General features: G+C 50.5%; 5 protein-coding genes across 5 annotated transcripts; 2 read left to right on the top strand and 3 right to left on the bottom strand.

Moving 5' to 3' along the window:
* Window positions 1-1,797: 1,797 nt before the first annotated feature.
* Window positions 1,798-4,434, bottom strand: SCP_1300690 (predicted protein; the record flags this gene model as incomplete). Its single annotated transcript, XM_027763366.1, has 5 exons — window positions 1,798-2,505; window positions 2,568-2,737; window positions 2,799-2,978; window positions 3,035-4,076; window positions 4,144-4,434. The coding sequence occupies 5 exons, from the start codon at window positions 4,432-4,434 to the stop codon at window positions 1,798-1,800; spliced, it is 2,391 nt and encodes a 796-aa protein (XP_027619167.1).
* Window positions 4,435-7,142: 2,708 nt separating this feature from the next.
* On the top strand, window positions 7,143-8,604 carry SCP_1300680 (Homoserine O-acetyltransferase; the record flags this gene model as incomplete). Its single annotated transcript, XM_027763365.1, has 3 exons — window positions 7,143-7,330; window positions 7,383-7,556; window positions 7,611-8,604. The coding sequence occupies 3 exons, from the start codon at window positions 7,143-7,145 to the stop codon at window positions 8,602-8,604; spliced, it is 1,356 nt and encodes a 451-aa protein (XP_027619166.1).
* A 520-nt stretch (window positions 8,605-9,124) lies between these two features.
* Window positions 9,125-10,241, bottom strand: SCP_1300670 (Linoleate 10R-lipoxygenase COP4; the record flags this gene model as incomplete). Its single annotated transcript, XM_027763364.1, has 3 exons — window positions 9,125-9,460; window positions 9,518-9,806; window positions 9,862-10,241. The coding sequence occupies 3 exons, from the start codon at window positions 10,239-10,241 to the stop codon at window positions 9,125-9,127; spliced, it is 1,005 nt and encodes a 334-aa protein (XP_027619165.1).
* Window positions 10,242-12,406: 2,165 nt separating this feature from the next.
* SCP_1300660 (Homocitrate synthase, mitochondrial) lies at window positions 12,407-14,250 on the top strand (the record flags this gene model as incomplete). The annotated part of the gene is made up of 8 exons (XM_027763363.1): window positions 12,407-12,656; window positions 12,720-12,848; window positions 12,902-12,994; window positions 13,048-13,170; window positions 13,228-13,446; window positions 13,510-13,741; window positions 13,797-13,989; window positions 14,047-14,250. 8 exons carry the CDS (start codon window positions 12,407-12,409, stop codon window positions 14,248-14,250), a joined length of 1,443 nt encoding a protein of 480 aa, XP_027619164.1.
* A 742-nt stretch (window positions 14,251-14,992) lies between these two features.
* Window positions 14,993-16,176, bottom strand: SCP_1300650 (Linoleate 10R-lipoxygenase COP4; the record flags this gene model as incomplete). Its single annotated transcript, XM_027763362.1, has 4 exons — window positions 14,993-15,355; window positions 15,414-15,702; window positions 15,754-16,120; window positions 16,170-16,176. The coding sequence occupies 4 exons, from the start codon at window positions 16,174-16,176 to the stop codon at window positions 14,993-14,995; spliced, it is 1,026 nt and encodes a 341-aa protein (XP_027619163.1).
* Between the last annotated feature and the right edge of the window lie 2,413 nt (window positions 16,177-18,589).

Here is an 18,589-nt window from a genome sequence, read left to right as displayed (position 1 = left end):
ATCAGAAAATCCTGTTCTCGTTTTCATCGTTGACTCCTCAAGGCCTCATGACTGCAAAGTTCAAGCAGAAAGTACTACAAGTTATCTAATAGGATATCCACAACTGTAAGGCGCGAAGGCTCGATGTGCGTCCTCAGTGCACGAACTCATCTTCGTCAATGAGGTCTGTAAGAAACAATCGCCAGTCTCTCTAGGTACGATCAAAACCACCATTCGCTTACATACACGACACGACACGAAGCAAAAAAGGGTTCGAAGTTCCAAATTCGGATCCAGTCACTGTGATATCCCAGGCTCCTAAAACCAGCCGTCGCTATAGTGTTCTCCTTTATCATATGTTTTGAGAGATCATGTGATATATATATTTTATGAGACTTACCCGATTGAGCGAGAAAATAGCCGAACAAGAGGAGGAGAACACTATCACAGGAAGCATTACCACTTTTATCCATTGGAAATAACCTGGCAAAAAGCATGGAAATCAATAATATATTTTCAGAGGAAAAACCTCGAGAAAAAAGTGAGAAAAGAACAAAACATTCTCACGATTTTTCCCTTGGAAATAAGTTGCCTACCATATCAGGAAACTGGACATGCCAGGACATGCCAAAACCCGGACAAAATTACTATATTTGGCAACCAACTTATTTCCAGTGGAAAAACTGCGGAAATGCTCTGTTCTTTTACACGTTTTTTCCTCATGTTTTACCTGCAGTATAACTTTATTGATTTCCACACATTTTTCCAGGTTATTTCCTCGGGAAAAAAGGGGTTATGCGTCCTGTGTATAGGACGGCTGGCCTATAATGTCAACCGAGGTTTCACCGCTGGCGGGGGGGTGGGCGCTTATCCGGCGCTTCTCACTGTACGGCGAAACCTCGGTTGACATTATAGTTATAGGCCAGCCGTCCTATAGTGTTCTCCTCCTCACAGGACGCATAACTCCTTTTTTCCCGAGGAAATAACTTGGAAAAATGCGTGGAAATCAACAAAGTTATACTGCGGGAAAAACATGAGGAAAAAATGTGTAAAAGAACAAAGCATTTCCGCAGTTTTTCCACTGGAAATAAGTTGGTCGCCAAATATGGTAGTTTTGTCCGGGTTTTGGCATGTCCTGGCATGTCCAGTTGCCTGATATGGTAGGCAACTTATTTCCAAGGGAAAAACCGTGAGAATGTTTTGTTCTTTTCTCACTTTTTTCTCGAGGTTTTTCCTCTGAAAATATATTATTGATTTCCATGCTTTTTGCCAGGTTATTTCCAATGGATAAAAGTGGTAATGCTTCCTGTGGGCACCCTCTTGTTCGGCTATTTTCTCGCTCAATCGGGTAAGTCTCATAAACTATATATATCACATGATCTCTCAAAACATATGATAAAGGAGCGAGAATGCTATAGCGATGGCTGGTTTTAGGAGCCTGATCATATCCCCCCAACGCGACGGACGTCCAATAGGCCTGTCCCACGAGTCATAGAAGAGCTCCAGTACGATGGAGCTAGGGCCGGTCGAAGTGGTCAATTCCTCACACGTATGAAGTGATCTTGAGAGGGCGGATGCGACGAGTCGCCCTTACACTGGTAAGAGGAGTTATTAGCTGATATTGCGCAATGTGAAAGAGGCATGTAACATACACTTACTGAATAGGGACAGCAATATTTGGTGATTGCTTCCGATCGCATACGTTCGCCGTTGCCGTGATTACTGGCTCCCGATATTTTTAGCTCTGCGTCGTGGAACGCGTCCGCGTCCAGAAAGTTGGGGCTGAACATCGACGGGACGCCTCGAGCCAGATAGCGTCTACCTTGCTGATACCCTCGCACGTTTCGCTGGCCTGCCATTCGCCGGTTCTGTGTCCCTATGCATTAGATTACCGTCCGCTGGCTCGCGCTGGTGACGGGTCTTCCGTTTGTTCGGCGGCATCCCCGCTCGGTGCACGACAGTCCTCGTCACATCCTTCGGCTTAGCCTCTGATTCGTCGTATTTGTCGAAATGAGGCTTCCTGTCGTTCTTGGGCAAGTATTCGTTGGCTTTGTACTGCTCCCAGTATGTTTTCCACAGTGTCGGGCCATCCCAGTTACCCTCAGAGGGATTTGGAGAAACTGCAGCATCGGAGCAATCACCATTTTCGCGCGCGGAGACGGAATTTGATGCGGACGAGTACTCTTCCTCACGAGGGTGATTGTAGTTCATCGAAGTCTCTAGCCAAACCCCGAATGGCTTAGCAAACCGGGATGGGTCGACGTACTTCCGATTCTTCATATTTTGCAATTTACCCTCTCCTGGCTGCATCGAGCGGAGTTCCCTCTGGCCGCGCTCATTGCGGGAGACCACCTCACGGTTGTAAAAGATCGCCTGGACTGCCTTGTCTGCATTGAGCTCGTGAGGAAGCCAGTGCAGGCCACAATACAGGACAACGTAGAGCAGAGACTCCATGTCGTCTTCGATGGCGTGTCGCAGCCTGCCGTTCCCTGTATCAAGACGGTGAGACATGAAAGCTTGGGTGCCCTGTGGACATGGAAGCGACGAGTTAGTGATGGATGGCAAACGAGGCATGTCATAATGCTTACGACTGTCCAGTCACTCTCGGATAGCCCATCGTCTCCGATATGGGACGATAGCTCCCAGTCGATGAGGTACCCATGGCGAATGTCTTCACCGGGCTCCTTGACAAACAAGACATTGCCTATGCTGATATCACGGTGGAACACCTTCGCCTTGTCCCTTGCGTCGATGATACCTGTTGTGGAGATGGTAAAAGATAAATGAAAACCAAACGATAAAACTCGAAATGTACGCACTTTCATATATATCATAAGTTGCGTGGAGGAGTTCCTCTGTACCCCGTATGTCTTGCAACGGAAGGCCGACCGTGGTAAGTATCAGTCGGTAGTGAACGCGCGAGCGTACCAGTATTTGGCGGTCGCTGCGGCATAACCACTCCGCCGTTCGATATCTATCAGTCTGAGTTCGTTGAAACGCTAGAGGAAGGCATAGTTAACTTTCAAATTCAATAAATTCGACGAGACGAGCTTACCTGGTGTGTTCATCAACGCGTTGCTCCTACTTCGCGTTGTCCGCTGGAAGGTGGCCATCCCAGAAAACTGCGTGGGGATATCTCCGTATAATACCTTCTCGGGTACATCTCCGTGGCACCTCACCTGAGGAATATGCCTCACACCTGCTTTGTGAAGTTCCTCGAGCACGTCTCCTTCACATTGGTCGGTGAGTGACCATTCACGCCATGTGTCCTTGAGAAAGACGATGGCGCGATCGACGACTCCCCAGAATCCACGCATACAGCCTCTCCGCATAGAGGCGTACGTGGAGACTGGCCTGCACACCAAGCAGCGCTTGAGTTGACGCACACCAGCTTTATCCACCTTTTCAACGATGCTGACAGCAGCCACGTGCCCAGGCTCGTAGTGCTTGTCGATGGAATTTTGGAGAATAATACGTTCGCTGTCGGAGAGGCTGTCGAGCGAGTTATTTCTGAGGGAAAGACCCAATTGCTCGCAAAGATAGTAAGAGAGCACGGTCTTGAAGCGGTACTCCTCATATTTAGACGCTGGCTCGACCGTCGGGTCGTAACCTCTCTCGACTGTAGATGCGTGGGCGAATCTCCAGAGGAACTCGCACAAAATCTCTGGCTTCTCATGAAGGTTGAATGCTTCTGATGCAACCAGCCCACTAGGGTCCCATCGAAGGAGTCGTGCTGAGGTTCCATGGATCGCCACGGAGAAGTAAAGTAGGCGGTGTTGGTTCACCAGCGCATCAGTAGCCCAGCGAACATTCCTGCCGAATTTCTGTCGTGCCTTTTCGCGTTTGGATTTGTGGATGTGGCCGAGGGTGCGGAGGAAGCTATGGCGGGCGCGGTCCACGCCTGGCGGAGGGTCACGGAGAAAATCTCCCTGTTCGTCCTTCTGCACGTCGATGAAGAGCTCATAGTATTCTCCACGAATGTCGTCGTCATCGCTGCTCATCTTCATGATAAGCGCGGGCTCGTCTTCTTCGTCGTCGGGGTTGTTATACTGAAATACAAATCCTGGGCAGCGGTTGTGGCTACTGATGGAGTGGCGCTGGAGATAAAATGAACAGATAGTTTAAGCGTGAGCTGAGGAACCAAGTGTGCGAGAAAATACGCACCAATCCAGATGCCATGTCCCACTCGTCTAGATGGTTGAATGCGCCTTGCGCTGTCGGCATCCGCGCCTTGTTCTTCAACGGTAGGAAGTCGAGAAATTGTGCGGTGGGCATAGGGCCGATGATATAAGCCTCAGAGGTTTCGGCGTACCACTCGTTCTCAAAGTGTGACAAACGCAGATCCTCCGGTTCGTCAAACGAAGAGTCTGCATTGGTTGCCTCCACGTAGGATGATTTGAAGTCGATTGAATGAGGGCGGGGAATCTCCGCAGGGCTAGCAGTGGTGAAAGGCATATTGAAATAGTGTTATAAGCGGAAACAGCTGTTGAGACAGGTGTGGGGAGGTGGTTGAAAGAGAAAGCGAGAACAAATGTAGAACACCTTGTTTTAGCGGTGCTTGGCCGACACCACGTGACCGCGACAGACAAGAAACAACCAGCGTCGATACCTCTAAAACGCAAACTAAGAATCGTCTTGGCAACAAAAATACCAGTACGCCACCGATCCAAGTCCCAATATCGAGAGAGCCCGTATGCTCCCAACGAATGTCTTGCAGCCTCATGAAATCGCCACCCGAAACGAAGAGCTCCCAAGGCCGAAGTACAGAGTTTCCATCGTTGTTCTGCTGGGGTATGTCAAGCTATTCGAGCTTGAAAGACTATCATACAATTGAGGTTTCACCGCAGAGACAATAGAGTGGAAATGGAGACGACGCCACAGTAGGTTCATCCCACTGACCAACTCGTTGTGCGCGCTACCAGACAGAAGAATGGTTGCCTCAACGAAGCTGGCCGACTTATGAAGAACTTTCTACCGGCCATCTATGCAGAGATCCACTGGCTGGCCAAAGAATACTCGCTGGTTTCGCTACGATATATGCGAGACCTTGGTTCTGTAAGGTGCGTCAGCATTTGCCTTTCACACATCTTAGCGATGACGAACGAAAGTTAGAGACTCACCACACACCGCAACTTCATATTGCACGAGATGACCGCAGAAGAATTGCACGTTCGCCTCCAACACAAAATATCAGTCGATGCTTGGAGTATGGATAAGTCTCAAAAGTTCTCGCGTTGATAAACGAATTCAATTAGGACTCACCACACGATCTCGCATACCGAACTTCACGCTATATGACCTAGTACGTGTAACAATCGTGCAAAGTTCTCCGCCCCGTAGAACGCGCGAACCATCACTTCGAGGGCTCACCGTTAGAATTGGACCACTAGGCCATTTTCGGTCTTAGTGGACAACAAGATGAGCTGTCAAATTACATGCAACTACAAACTCATCACTTACCATGACAAACTCTTATCAGCTGAACGGCACTGTAGACCGGGTGAATCGTTCTCTTGCTCGCAGCTCACAAAGCGGTTCTATGGTGTAGGCGAACACAGTTTATCTCCCGCTCGAGTTCGATAGTTGCTAATCAGAGCAATTGTATGCTTCAGATTACATTCTTCCGGCATATTTTAATGGACACAGTACTCACTATTCACCGAGTGGACGTAGCTCACGACTTGAACATCAAAAAGCAGCTCTTTCTAGCTTTCGTATCGCAGTGCCTAGGCGACGCACGCGAACCATGTTAGTCCGTTATCAACAATGCCGAGCAGGCTGCAAGTACTGGCATGCGCCATTAAGATGTTCGTCGCTCTGAACCTTACGCCCAACCGTCAGTATTGAGAAGTAGAGCACGACACCGCTGTGCGCCGGTGAGATGTAGGGCGTCGGGCTACAAAGATTAACGCACCGTGATGCCGTTGCGCCGGACGTGATAGGACCCCCCGCAATCCTCCACGAGCTCCGATGCCTGAATCCCCGAATTTGGGCCCGTCGCAGGCGGAAACTCCGATCTTGGACCCCCGAAATTGGCCCAAAAGTCGGCCCAAGTTATGTGCCAAAGTTCCCCGAAACTGCCCGTCCGGCTGAATGTCCGATACTAAAATCCCCGAAAAGGGAGAGAATCGCGACCGGTTTGCCGGGGTTGGCCCGCCTTGATGGCGTCTCGTACAGCGTAAAACCATCGCCTGCCACTCTTTCTCACACCGAGCGATGAGCGACAGTCCCGACTGCAATCAATATATATCCGAATATACAGAAATAGTAATTTTCGCTCTTTTGCGAGTGTACATCGTTGCGAAGTGTGACAGGACACCTCCATCTCAGAATGACACCCTGCCGACCTTGATACTCGACCACATGCAACCTCCCCCCCATATACTGGAGGCTCTAAAGCCCTGCGCGAGATTGTAAGTCTCCGAGTTTTTGCAATGGCCAGTCCCACGACAGCCCTCCAGTCACAAACATAGACTCGAAGTAAGTACTGCAGCCCAGTGCTGCCTTGGACCATCGGGTGAAAGAGATTGGCCACATCAAGACCCGGCTGAACTCGAAGGTCGCGGAATTATTCAAGCTTGAGGCTGCGGCGCGCCGCAAACGAGGGGGAGACAACGATCATGAGGAAGGGACCGAGACTGCCTCGGTCAAAAAAACTAGAACCTAATATACATACTACCTACAGTTCTTCTTGCTGAGTCTGTACACGAACTAATATTACTCTGAGGTGCCCGAAGAACGATAAAGAGCCTCAAGAGTATTTCTGAACTGTTTTTCTGCCGGATATGAGGTTCGATCCCATATTTCCCCGAAAATGACCGGCGGGCCGCAAAGTTCGGGGCGAAATCCCCGAAATTGGGCCTCTCGCGACCCCCGAAAATGGGTCCCGGCGGGATCGGAGCTCGTGGAGGATTGCGGGGGGTCCTGACGTGATGGAGGCGCCCCTTAGGCGCCAATCGAATCCGAACACTCGACTCGGACCGCCATCTCCTTGAGAGAGTCATTGATCTAGCCGAGTCTACCGCCATACCGTCACTCCCAAAAGCGACCCCCCTCGAGCATTTATTTATGACCTTCGTGCATTCACTGACCGTTAGCTCTATTGTTTTCGAAACTCGCTCTTTCGCTGTTGGTACCTCACCTGGACAAGCCGGTCGCTAGCTATGTCCTCGCCGTTTGCTGCATTGATAGACCAAAACATACATGTTGTGCCCTCCTTCACGTTGGAATCTGGCAGGGTTCTTAACCAAGTGCCTATCGCGTACAAAACATGGGGAACACTGAACGAGGCTAAGGATAACGTGATGATTATCTGTCACGCATTCACCGGTAGCGCAGATGTTGAGGACTGGTGAGCATAGTGCTCCTCCAGACCCTCATTCTGATGATATAAAACATTGCAGGTGGGGCCCGCTCATGGGTCATGGCAAAGCCTTTGACTCCAACCGCTTCTTTATTTTTTGTGGGAACGTTATGGGCTCACCTTACGGTTCTGCGTCTCCTGTTACCGTCAACCCTGAGACAGGGAGGTCGTATGGTCCAGAATTCCCTGCAACTACTATCCGAGATGATGTCCGGTATCGTACTATCCGTGCAATTCATTTGATGCCTTTTCTCACGATAAAATACAGCGTGCAGAAGCTGGTGCTTGACGAGCTGGGCGTTACGTCGGTAGCGGTTGCCATTGGCGGCTCTATGGGAGGAATGGAGATTCTCGAGTGGCCGTTATGTACCCCACCAGGCTACGTCCGGCACATTATACCCATCGCAACGTCCGCGAGACACTCAGCGTGGTGCATTAGCTGGGGCGAAGCACAGCGCCAAAGTATCTACAGTGACCCGACGTATGAAGATGGGTATTACAAGTCACAGCCTGCGTCTGGTCTAGCTGCGGCTAGAATGGCCGCATTGTTGACCTATCGCTCGCGTGATTCATTCGAAAGCCGATTTGGACGCAAACCACAAAAGTCTGCCATTCCAACTCCCCCACGCTCTCCAACTATGTCCCCTGCTGATGACGCACTGGCAGCACACAACGACGGGTCCCGCAACACGAAGATACGCGGAGCATTAGACAGCTCCGTTTCATCACCAATCGGGACCCCGCTGTCATCTCGCTCCCTAACTCCACCTCCACGACCGCCAGTATTCTCGGCACAATCATATCTGCGGTACCAAGGAGAGAAATTCATTTCACGCTTCGATGCAAATTGTTACATTCACATTACCCGCAAAATGGATACACACGACGTGTCACGGGATCGGCTGCTTCCCAACGAAGACGAATCGCATGCTCTCGCTCGAGTATTGTCTACCCTACCTCGACGGGCGCTCGTCATCGGCATACAGACGGACGGGCTGTTCACACCGTCTGAGCAGCGCGAGATTGCGGAGCATATACCCGAGGCGGAGTTGGTGATTATCCCTTCGCCGGAGGGGCATGACGGCTTCTTGCTGGAGTTTGAGCTTATTAACGGCCACATCATGCGATTCTTGAAACGCGAGTTTCCGGAATACTACCGGACAAGCGCAGGTACGGCCGTGGCGGAGGAGCCATTGGAAGGGTTCGAGATCAAAAAGACAAGCCTGTTCGGGGAGGCGGAAGCAGATATCACGCGATGGTAGCATGCATTGGACACTTTCCAGCGGTGTGGCAAACTCATCGTGTCGGTGTAGGACCTCCGCGAGTCATCTTGGAGGTTCCATCCCGCCAAGAGGTATTCTCCGAGGTCGAGAAATACCCATTTTCGGGGTTTTCGCATCCTCGGCCTGCTGCAAGGTGTTGGGATTAAAAGGGACGAGGTGTGGAATTCGGTCTAAACTCTAGCAGCTACATTAGTGTTGCATGTATGTAGATGATCAAGGAGTATACACTTTCAAGAAAAAGTTTCTACAGTCAAACACGTTAGACATGAGACTCGTGTCGGAAACGCGGGTATGTCCGTGACAAGGACATATGGAATAGGTAATACTGTGAGGGTGAGATGGAAAGTTACTCCGCGATAAACCACAACGAGCTCTGGGTTTATTCCATGGTGAGTTACTTATAAAGTCTAACACGGGAGCGCATAGAAGATGATCTAGGAACTCGCCTGAGAACGCAATCAGCATCCATAAGTGCATGGCAGTAAGATAAGTATCTTACTTAATTCTTCTTGGGGTACAGCGTGACAACACGAGTGCGCTTGACCTCCTCGTAATCGGGGCCAAAGTAGCGGGGAACTTCGAAGCTCCACTCGAGGTTGCCGATGGCCCAGGTTTCCATAGCCATTATATGCTTCGCAACCATAGTATCAATATGTGGACCGAATGAAGGCAAGCGTGTCTTGTCGGCGACGAATTCCTCCACCAAAATCCCGAAGTGCTCTCCGACATAGTCTGCGGCCGCCTGCAGGTCAATATTCTCTTGCTTCATGAGGACGGTTAAAATGTTGTTGCCAGTGTGGCCCATGGCCTGCTCCATGTTGTAGGAGTAAAGATCCTGAAAAGTTAACCGTAAACAAAAAATATATTTCAGCAATCTTCGAAGCGCTCTCACGTTTGACCAGCACACCATGTCGATTGCTGCGGTGAGCATGCGCTTGAAGATAGGGTGCTCGTATGCTTCGTCCGGAAGGTCGATACCGAGTGCGTAGTCGAACAGCCCGAAACAGAAGGGTACCGCACTGTTCGCCCTGCGGAGCGGTAAGTACGACTGTAAATCGAGTACCTCCTCCCTTTCTCTCAGCTCTGCTTCGACGATGACAGCATCAATGTAGCCCTTGCAAAGCTTCAGGAAGCGGCCATAGCAGGCGGGACCACAGGTAGAGGAAAACCTTGCTCTGAAGCTGTGGCGCTTGATGAGTTCATACTAGAACATCGTAGAAAAAATAAAAGACATACTCCCTGCAAAATTTCGCTAACTGAGTGCCATCGTCCCAGTTAGGATCAGTAAGAACCTCTAGGAAGACGTTCATCGTAGTGCGCGCGTCCGCTCCGTTCTGCTCGTCGCTGATTTCGTCGAGCGTGAACAAAACACTGATGAAATCGCAGATCGTCCGGAATTGCTCGTATGCCGCGTAATGGTAGGCATGGGCGGCAAGTACCGCACTTCCACTATTGAGGTAGACGTGACGTTTCTCTTCCGCGACAAGAGTGTAACTGCCAACCCAAGCTCGGGAAGCAGCCGATGCTCTAGTATAGTGGGGACTGAACGCGCCGCCCTTGAATGGGCAGGGACTGATGAGATCGGGGAGTATGAACTGCTTTGGTAGGGAAAACATTTCAAAAACGCGGTTGGTGAAGTTGTCGAAGGAGTGAGACCGAAACAGGGTTGTCGAGAGTGAGGATGAACTGCAGATAGACCGCAGTTTTAACTGTTTCTGCCATCGGTGACGGATGCTTATCTCCGCCACACTGACAATTCCCAGCATCACCAGCAGGCTCGTCCAAGTTGGTTCTTGCCTCTACATCCGACCGTGACGGCGGTAGGATAACCACGGCGTCTCATATACCTTCCTCGCCGAAGATGACATGGTCAGCGCCAACGATGTGAACCGGCGTGAACGTAGGAGAGTAGTGGGTCAATGTCTTTTCTGGGAAACGTCCTTGTCTATCGGTAACTTATAACTCCCGACAGCACAGAAAAGCAGACATACGTCATAGCCTACAGATCACGTGGTTGAAGTTCTGTTGAGTTGATTGGCAGTTGGTGTATACTGTATCCGGCTTCGGGGGCAGTACTCACAAACTGCGCGACCGGTCAGCGCAACGGATTTACCCGAGCGTCAGTAACAAGCGGGCCGTTAGATAGATGGTGCAGCTGTGAGCTCCGCGAAGGAATATGGTACGATGTCAGTAACAGTGTATTGATGATACCTCAAGCAACGTACTGTACGGCATGGCGGAGACGCTGAGATCCGGAGATCTTGGGTTTAGCAAGGGCCGACATACACAAATAGAGTGCACGCAAAAGACCGACGATCAGAAATATACAATGGGCTAGCGACGGTCAACTATGTGGTAGTAGACCACATATTCTGCCACATACATCGACCTTCGGTGCCATGTCAATGACAGGCAGGAACCACCGGACCACACCTGGCACCCCAGATGGAGCGCCAGGCGAGATATCATGGGTCCGGCCGACGTAGGGGCGCTGAAGAAATCCAGGGCTCATACCATTCCATGTCAGCACCAAGCTACGAGCACTTGCGGCCGCCATGTCAAAAATGGCATGATTGTTCGACGACAAGCTCCGGTACTTCATGGAAGAGGACTGTTTCTGTCATCCCTGTGTCTCCCTGTGTCCGGCGAGGAAATGGGCCGATCTTGCTCGCTCCTTCTGATCGGGTGTATTGGTCCAGGGCCAGGAACTTCATCCCATTAACGCTTGACTGATCGTCCAGGGGAAAGAGGTGCCAGTGATGTGCCGTCGCTACGTCGCGATGACATGTTCACCCGTAGTAGCCGGTACCATGGTTGTTCACATGAAGACAGCGAACAATCAAGAGCTCCATCTCCTCTGCAACCCAAAAAATGGCGCAATAATGAAGTTGTAACAGCACCCGAGCGGTGTCATCCATAGTCACCTAAAGTTGGCAATGTCAGTGATTGAAAGCGCGTCAGACTGTTATAACTACTGCAAATACTGTAAGTTTCCGATGCTAACGAATGTACCGATGGTTTACCAGAATCGTCATGAACCGGAAGAGGTTATTGTAATGGCAATTGGCGAACGGTAACGAGCGCTCCGAATATGCGTATAGGCCACTGCACGGGGTCAGAAATTGTTCTGGACCTTTTCACATATCGTCCATATGTGCGAGGACATTCACAATTTCTAGATGGCTTATACGTCCCCGCAACATAAATAGCCTAAAGAGTGCGTTGTCCAAAGTGCCACTGCGGTGGGTTTCCGACGGCATGCTGCAGGAGCTAATCCATAACACCACATGGCGCGGTCGTTAAAAGTCTTGAAGGTGTGAAAAGTTGCACAACTTACCCTTTATTGTAGAGTCAAGGTTCTGACTCATGAGTGTACACATCCGGTTGAAAATCTAGCACGAACTCGATGCCGAACCGAGGCTGGAAGAAGTCTCTGACCACCGAGAGCAAAAGCCCAAAGTGAGAACTCGCTGTTTATTACCATCCAGGGCGCCCGTGACATTACGGTACAAGAGCGTTCGAAGTAGAGATTCAAAACATTCAATCATCGTTGCTTGATGAGTACTATGAGCACTAAGTAGGGAGGCCAATGGGGTGTGGCTTTGACGGACCAATGACAGACGCCGAAAGCTGCCATGAGGTTTCTGTGCACGTGACCTAACGCTCTGACTCAAGTTGCAGGTTGTGGAGTGCTCAAAAGGTCCAATTTTCGTCGTAGATTGTCCCTCCAGTGTTTTCTTGACCCCTTCTTCTCCCTCCCACGCGCTCCTTCTCCAAAAAAATGTGCCCTCACCTCAACGGCGATTCTCTTCCAAATGATCCGTCTCAGATGGTTGCAGTTGACCTCTCGAACGGTACCAATGGCACGGCCGTCCACGCATCTTCCGTGAAGACGAACGGTGCGAATGGCCATGCCAATAGCATCAATGCCAGGGCTCAAGAGTTACAACGGCGGAACCCGTATGCTCCTCGGGCATCCGACTTCCTCAGCAACGTCTCGAATTTCAAGATTATTGAGAGCACTTTGCGAGGTCAGCGCTCTGCTGGTATCACCTTTGATGGGCGATTGACACGTCTGCGCCTAACCTGAACAGAGGGAGAGCAGTTCGCTAACGCCTTCTTCGATACCAAGACCAAAATCGCCATTGCGAAGGCTCTTGACGCTTTTGGTGTGGAATACATCGAACTCACCAGCCCAGCCGCGTCTGAGCAGTCTCGCAGAGGTGTGTAGGGTAGCATTCATGCTTTTACCACATGTTTTATCATATTTGTGCAGACTGTGAAGCGATTTGCAAGCTCGGCTTGAAGTGCAAGATCCTCACACACATCCGTTGTCATATGGACGATGCGCGGATAGCAGTCGAGACTGGTTGGTGGACTCTGAACACCGTATCCCATCACAGCTCAGTCTACAGTTCACAGGTGTGGATGGTGTCGACGTCGTTATTGGCACATCGTCTTTCTTGCGTGAATTCTCACACGGAAAGGACATGGCGTACATCACCAAGACTGCCATCGAAGTGATCGAGTTTGTTAAGAGTAAGGGTATGTGCCTCTGCATCGTCTTCTAACTTTTCACGTTATACTGACGGCGATCCGCAGGTATTGAAGTCCGCTTCTCTTCGGAGGATTCTTTCCGATCGGACCTCGTCGACCTGCTCTCAATTTACCAGACTGTTGATAAGATTGGTGTGAACCGTGTTGGCATTGCAGATACAGTTGGTTGCGCAAACCCTCGCCAAGTATACGATCTTGTCCGCACATTACGCGGAGTTGTCAAGTGCGACATCGAAATTCATCTGCATAACGACACCGGCATGGGTACGTACAGTCGTCCATAATAAATCTCGCGAGGTATCATACTCACTGCCATGTTTTCTCTAGCGATTGCGAATGCTTACACAGCGCTCGAGGCTGGTGTGACCCACGTCGACACTTCCGTCCTCGGCATCGGAGAGCGCGTGGGTATCACGCCTCTCGGTGGTCTTGTTGCTTGCCTCTACGCCGCAAATCCGGAGTACGTCAAGTCCAAGTACAACTTGCCAATGCTCCGGGAGATCGAAAATCTGGTCGCCGAGGCCGTCGAGGTCAACGTGCCTTTCATGAACCCCGTCACGTATGTCTTATGCCTCATTTCTGTCAAGGAAGCGGTGCTGATGGTCGTGCTGTAGAGGATACTGCGCGTTCACGCACAAGGCCGGTATCCACGCCAAGGCCATCCTCAACAACCCGTCCACGTACGAGATCTTGAAGCCTGAGGACTTCGGCCTGACGCGCTACGTGTCCATCGGACACCGTCTGACGGGGTGGAACGCCGTCAAGAGCCGTGTAGAGCAGCTCGGCTTGAAGCTCACAGACGATGAGGTACACCACAGTAGCGCTCTCGTACTGGAAACCGAAACTGATCTTGTGTGCCTGTAGATCAAGGATGCGACTGCCAAGATCAAGGAGCTCGCAGATGTCCGCACGCAATCGATGGACGACGTCGACTCGCTTCTGCGTGTGTATTCTTCGGGCATCCAGTCTGGCGAGCTTGCTGTCGGCCAGAAGGAGGCTCTGGACCGCCTGCTGCGCATGCACAGAGAGCATACGACCACCAGGCCCTCGAGTCCCCCTCCTGCCTAAGTCGACAAAGTAGCAGAGTGAATGCGCACGGAAGCCGTACAAAAGTCAGACTGCGACGCTTGCGTCTCTCGCGTCTCCCTCCTCGTCACATCGCCGTATCGAGATGATTGTTACACATCTGTTTATCTGCCTATTATGCCTTGGACTTTCTCATCATCAGAGCATTAGGTCCTAGACTTAACTCCTCAGAGTAACCCAACCCACATCCTGCATAACGGCTTTTGGACTTGTATTTACTAAAGATTTCTTGGCGTCGAAGATGCAGTGGAAGTAAAAAGGCGAATAGTTCGCCCCCCAATTGATTGTATACATGTGACATAGATCTTAGCTTGGTAGAGTCTGCAAACACTGTCCTGCTTCGATTAGACGGATTATTGTCAGCTAAGAGAGCGAGTTCGCCTTCGTATATTTTTAAACAGAAGTTTCGCGGAGATTACCTCCCATATTCTGAAGATGGAAGGTAGAAGCTTTGAACGAAGCGACTCTTAGCTCCGATGAGATGCCGGCGATCACACTATCATTTTTTATTGGCATCATCTTTATATATCAATCAAAGAAAAGATCTGGGGATACACAACGCAACACGACGGCGATGCAATAGAACAGGCAGATAAATTGCGCTTAGGCGAGCAATTGTACATCGGAATCCAAAGGCTTAGTATGTCATCAATATTCCAACAAATGGGGGCACCTGTTGATTTTAATGAGTAAATTAATAGACATTATATGAAAGACGCACGGATCAGTCCTCTTCCTCATCCTCATCCTCATCCTCGTCGCGGGGTCGAAGGGTAACAAGAAGGGTGCGCTTTATCGTATCATGTTCAACGCCGAAGTAGCGTTGAGTGCTGAAGCTCCAAATAAGATTTCCAATGACCCAGTGCTCCATCGCCTTCACATAATCTGCGACGGCTGTGTCGATCATCGCTCCCCAGGAGGGCAGTTGCTGCTTCGTGGCAACAAAGCGATCGATCAGCTTCTTGAAGTGATCGCCCACTTCGTCAGACGCAGTCTGAAGATCGACGTTCTTCTGACGCATGAGGACGGTGACGATGTTGTTCCCGCTGTGGCCTTTGGCCTGCTCCATATTGTAGGAATAGACATCCTGAGAAACGGAAGACATTAAAGATCAACGACAGGAGAAGGCGAGGAGTCCGACTGACATTCGACCAGCAAACCATATCCGCAGCCGCCCAATAAAGGGTCATGAATATAGGGTCTTCAAAAACGTGGTCGGGAAGATCCACACCGAGAACATACTCGAACAGGCCGAAACAAAGACGGATAGCGCTGTTCTCTCGACGCAGAGTTTCGAACGAAGCCATGTCGAGGACTTGTCCACGCTCTCTGAACTCCGCCTCTCTCCCCACCGCCTCCACATAATCCTCACAGTGCTTCAAGAATCTGCGAAGACAGCCTGGGCCGGCATGCTGCAATAGGCGCGCTCTAAACCTACAATTCGCGTGTCAGTAGAAGCTGAATTGGAAGCATGAGAAGACGTACTCCTTGGTCATCTTTGCCAGTGACGATCCGTCGTCCCACTTGGAATCGCGCATGGCGTTGAGGTAGATGTTTCCAGTCTGTCTAGCGTCCTTGCCGTCCTGGTCGTCGCTCACCTCGTCGACGACGAAGAGGAGATTGACAAAGTCGCAGCAGGTACGGAATTGTTCGTAACCAGCATAGGGATAGGTGTGTGAGACGAGCAATTCGTTGCTTCCTTGAATGAAGAAGGCGCGCTTTCTGTCGCTGAACAGATTATAACTGTTGATCCACCCTGATGATTCGGCAGCAGCCTTGGTATAATGAGGGTTAGTCGACCCTTGGAAAGGGCAGACAGCGAGAAGATCTGGGAGGACGAATTGCTGAGAGACTGAAGGCATGTCGGGTACAGAACCTGGCTATGTCGTTCTATCTCGTACCAATCATCTTTTATACTGTGGCTCTTCTCACAACTGACTCGATGGCCCCCGCAAGAGTGTCGCAAAATTCGATATGCGGTCCAGCGCACCTAAGAATCCGGGGTACGACCCTGCGATAGATCCGTTGCTAGATCGCATAACGGAATGGAGCATCGTAGGTGTCCCTTCCCGAAAACAATTTAGTGGATTCTGCACGAAGCCAGGAACAATCCATTAGTTTGACCACAGATAATCAACGCTAAACCAGAACCGGATGGCGGAATTTACTACATACCTCGGGCTGTGGCTGCTGAAGCGGTTTTGATATTGTCATGTGGTGGGACGGGACTCGCAACTATAACAGGGTTTAGTGGCAAACTTACACAGGCTGGAAATATATCTTCGTGAGAATCGGGTTATTCGGAGACAACGGCGTCAATCGACAGGATTTTCGGCAGACTAGCTGAGCAAAACGGAGGTACAACGACGTCACAGAACACTGGGCATCATTGTCACATGTGTGACGTTGAAGTACGAGGAATATCATTCGACAGTGAGAGCGAATCAACTGCGGCGAGTGACTGAAATTTCTGTTGAAGCTGCAGTGGAGAGTCCTGACTCACTAAGATGTTACGGCTATCATTGAGCTGAAAACAATAAGGCGATTACAAGTCCGTTCTGGTCAATCTGATTTTCCTCCGTTGGCAGCGCAACATCGGTATGAACTTGAGACTCTTCAGTGCTTCAACTCCGTAGTTGACGGTTAGTGTTAGTGGCGCGGAAACGTCACGTCCCGGGTATGTTGCCAGTTACATAGTCCGATATCTTGTGCGACGGGAACATTGACGGAAACAAGCTCCTCTCTGGTGCTGTGAGTGCCGAAAGGGAGCTGCAGGGATAGCGATAGCTCCGTTCTGAACCGGCGTAGAGAGCTCACCGGATGGCGGAACCACACTGAAAGATGATCAGTGTGACGGCGCTAATCGCCGAGACTGAGATGGGAGATCCCCGATTGCAAGAAAGAAGATCGAAGTGCGACAATAAGTTCACCCAAATCAGCACTTAGCAGAAGGCAGAGTATGCCAACAAATGGATGTGAACTCTTTGCCTCACTTTTTTTCTTCTTTCTTGGTAATTTACAGTACCAACTGCACATTACACTGCCTTACCAGGCACGGTCAGAATGCTTGGTTCCGAATCTCCATTGCAACTCAGGAATCTCACTAAGAATATGACACTCGGCGCGACACTAAACCCTGGTACCGTTATCCTTCGGTGGCCAATGGTAGTAGTCGTCGACGCTCTGTGTGAAATTATCGAACACCCGTCGGGAGCAGATTGGAGTTATAGCTGGTCACGCTCATTACGCTGGATGAAACTATCGTCTGCTCCGTTCTCTTTTATGTGATCAGGTAAGACAGTATGCCGGAATCCCACAGCTACATCATGATGGACAAGCGTGCTCACTGCTTGACGACATCGAACCAGAATGCCGCACCAAGGCGACCAAGCAGAAAAGCCATTGCACCATTACGATCACTTGACGAGCCAAGAGTTATATGGAATGGTTCATAGGTTGCGACAGCACTCTGCAATCCACTGTCGACCAAGAGAAACCGAACGTGACATGCATGAGAAATCTCGCTTCACGGCGGTCTGCATCTTTGTCCAGCACTTGAGACGCGTGCCCTATTCGTCATCGGTCGCGATATCAGCCTATGCAGGCGGCAGAGACGGCAGAGTGTCCAACCATCTGCATGGTAGCCGGTGCAGTGGCATCTTGAATCTATGAGTATCAGCGCCAATCAGTCTGATCAATCCGCGAACAGAAGTATAACGTTGATGTATTAGTAAAGAAGTTGCACAGATGAGGACAGGCACAGGATCCTTGCCAAAGGCACGACTGACTGAGAGAAGGGAGAGACGCGAAGCGCGCCCAACCAGTGGATTCGCGCCCGACACCACAGGCCCCACCAGATATCTTCCGAACCTTATTACGCATCACAACAATAAACCCTTTTATGTGACGGAGAACTCAAGGTGAATCGAGCGGTGAAGCATGACTCACAAAACGTCGGCGGTGCTCACGAACATTCACCCATACGAGGTTGCTAACCAAGCACCCGGTCCGCGATGAACATTGGCCATACGCGAGAGGCACCGATAAAGGTCGAGATCACTTTGCTGACAGGGAAAGTTGAACAAGCAACGACGCTCCCACGAATAAATTACAACGTGCACCACTCAGTTTCAGCACTGGCATGGCACCTGGGATGCACGTACAATTTGATCATTGCCCTGAGCCATAACCAGCAGAAGCACTAACGACTAAGGAATAGCCACTTCATCGACGGCGCTCCCTACGAGAATCGGTCTTTAGCCTATGAGTAACACGATGGGCCTACCAGGCGAGAGCCGAAGGTTCGCCGCCACGGATTGAG

The sequence above is a fragment of the Sparassis crispa genome (genome assembly GCF_003851025.1).
Source record: "Sparassis crispa DNA, contig_000012F, whole genome shotgun sequence".
In the NCBI taxonomy this organism is placed as follows: domain Eukaryota; kingdom Fungi; phylum Basidiomycota; class Agaricomycetes; order Polyporales; family Sparassidaceae; genus Sparassis; species Sparassis crispa.
Note: the sequence above shows the minus strand (reverse complement) of the source record. Positions and strands in the feature narration are given on the sequence as shown.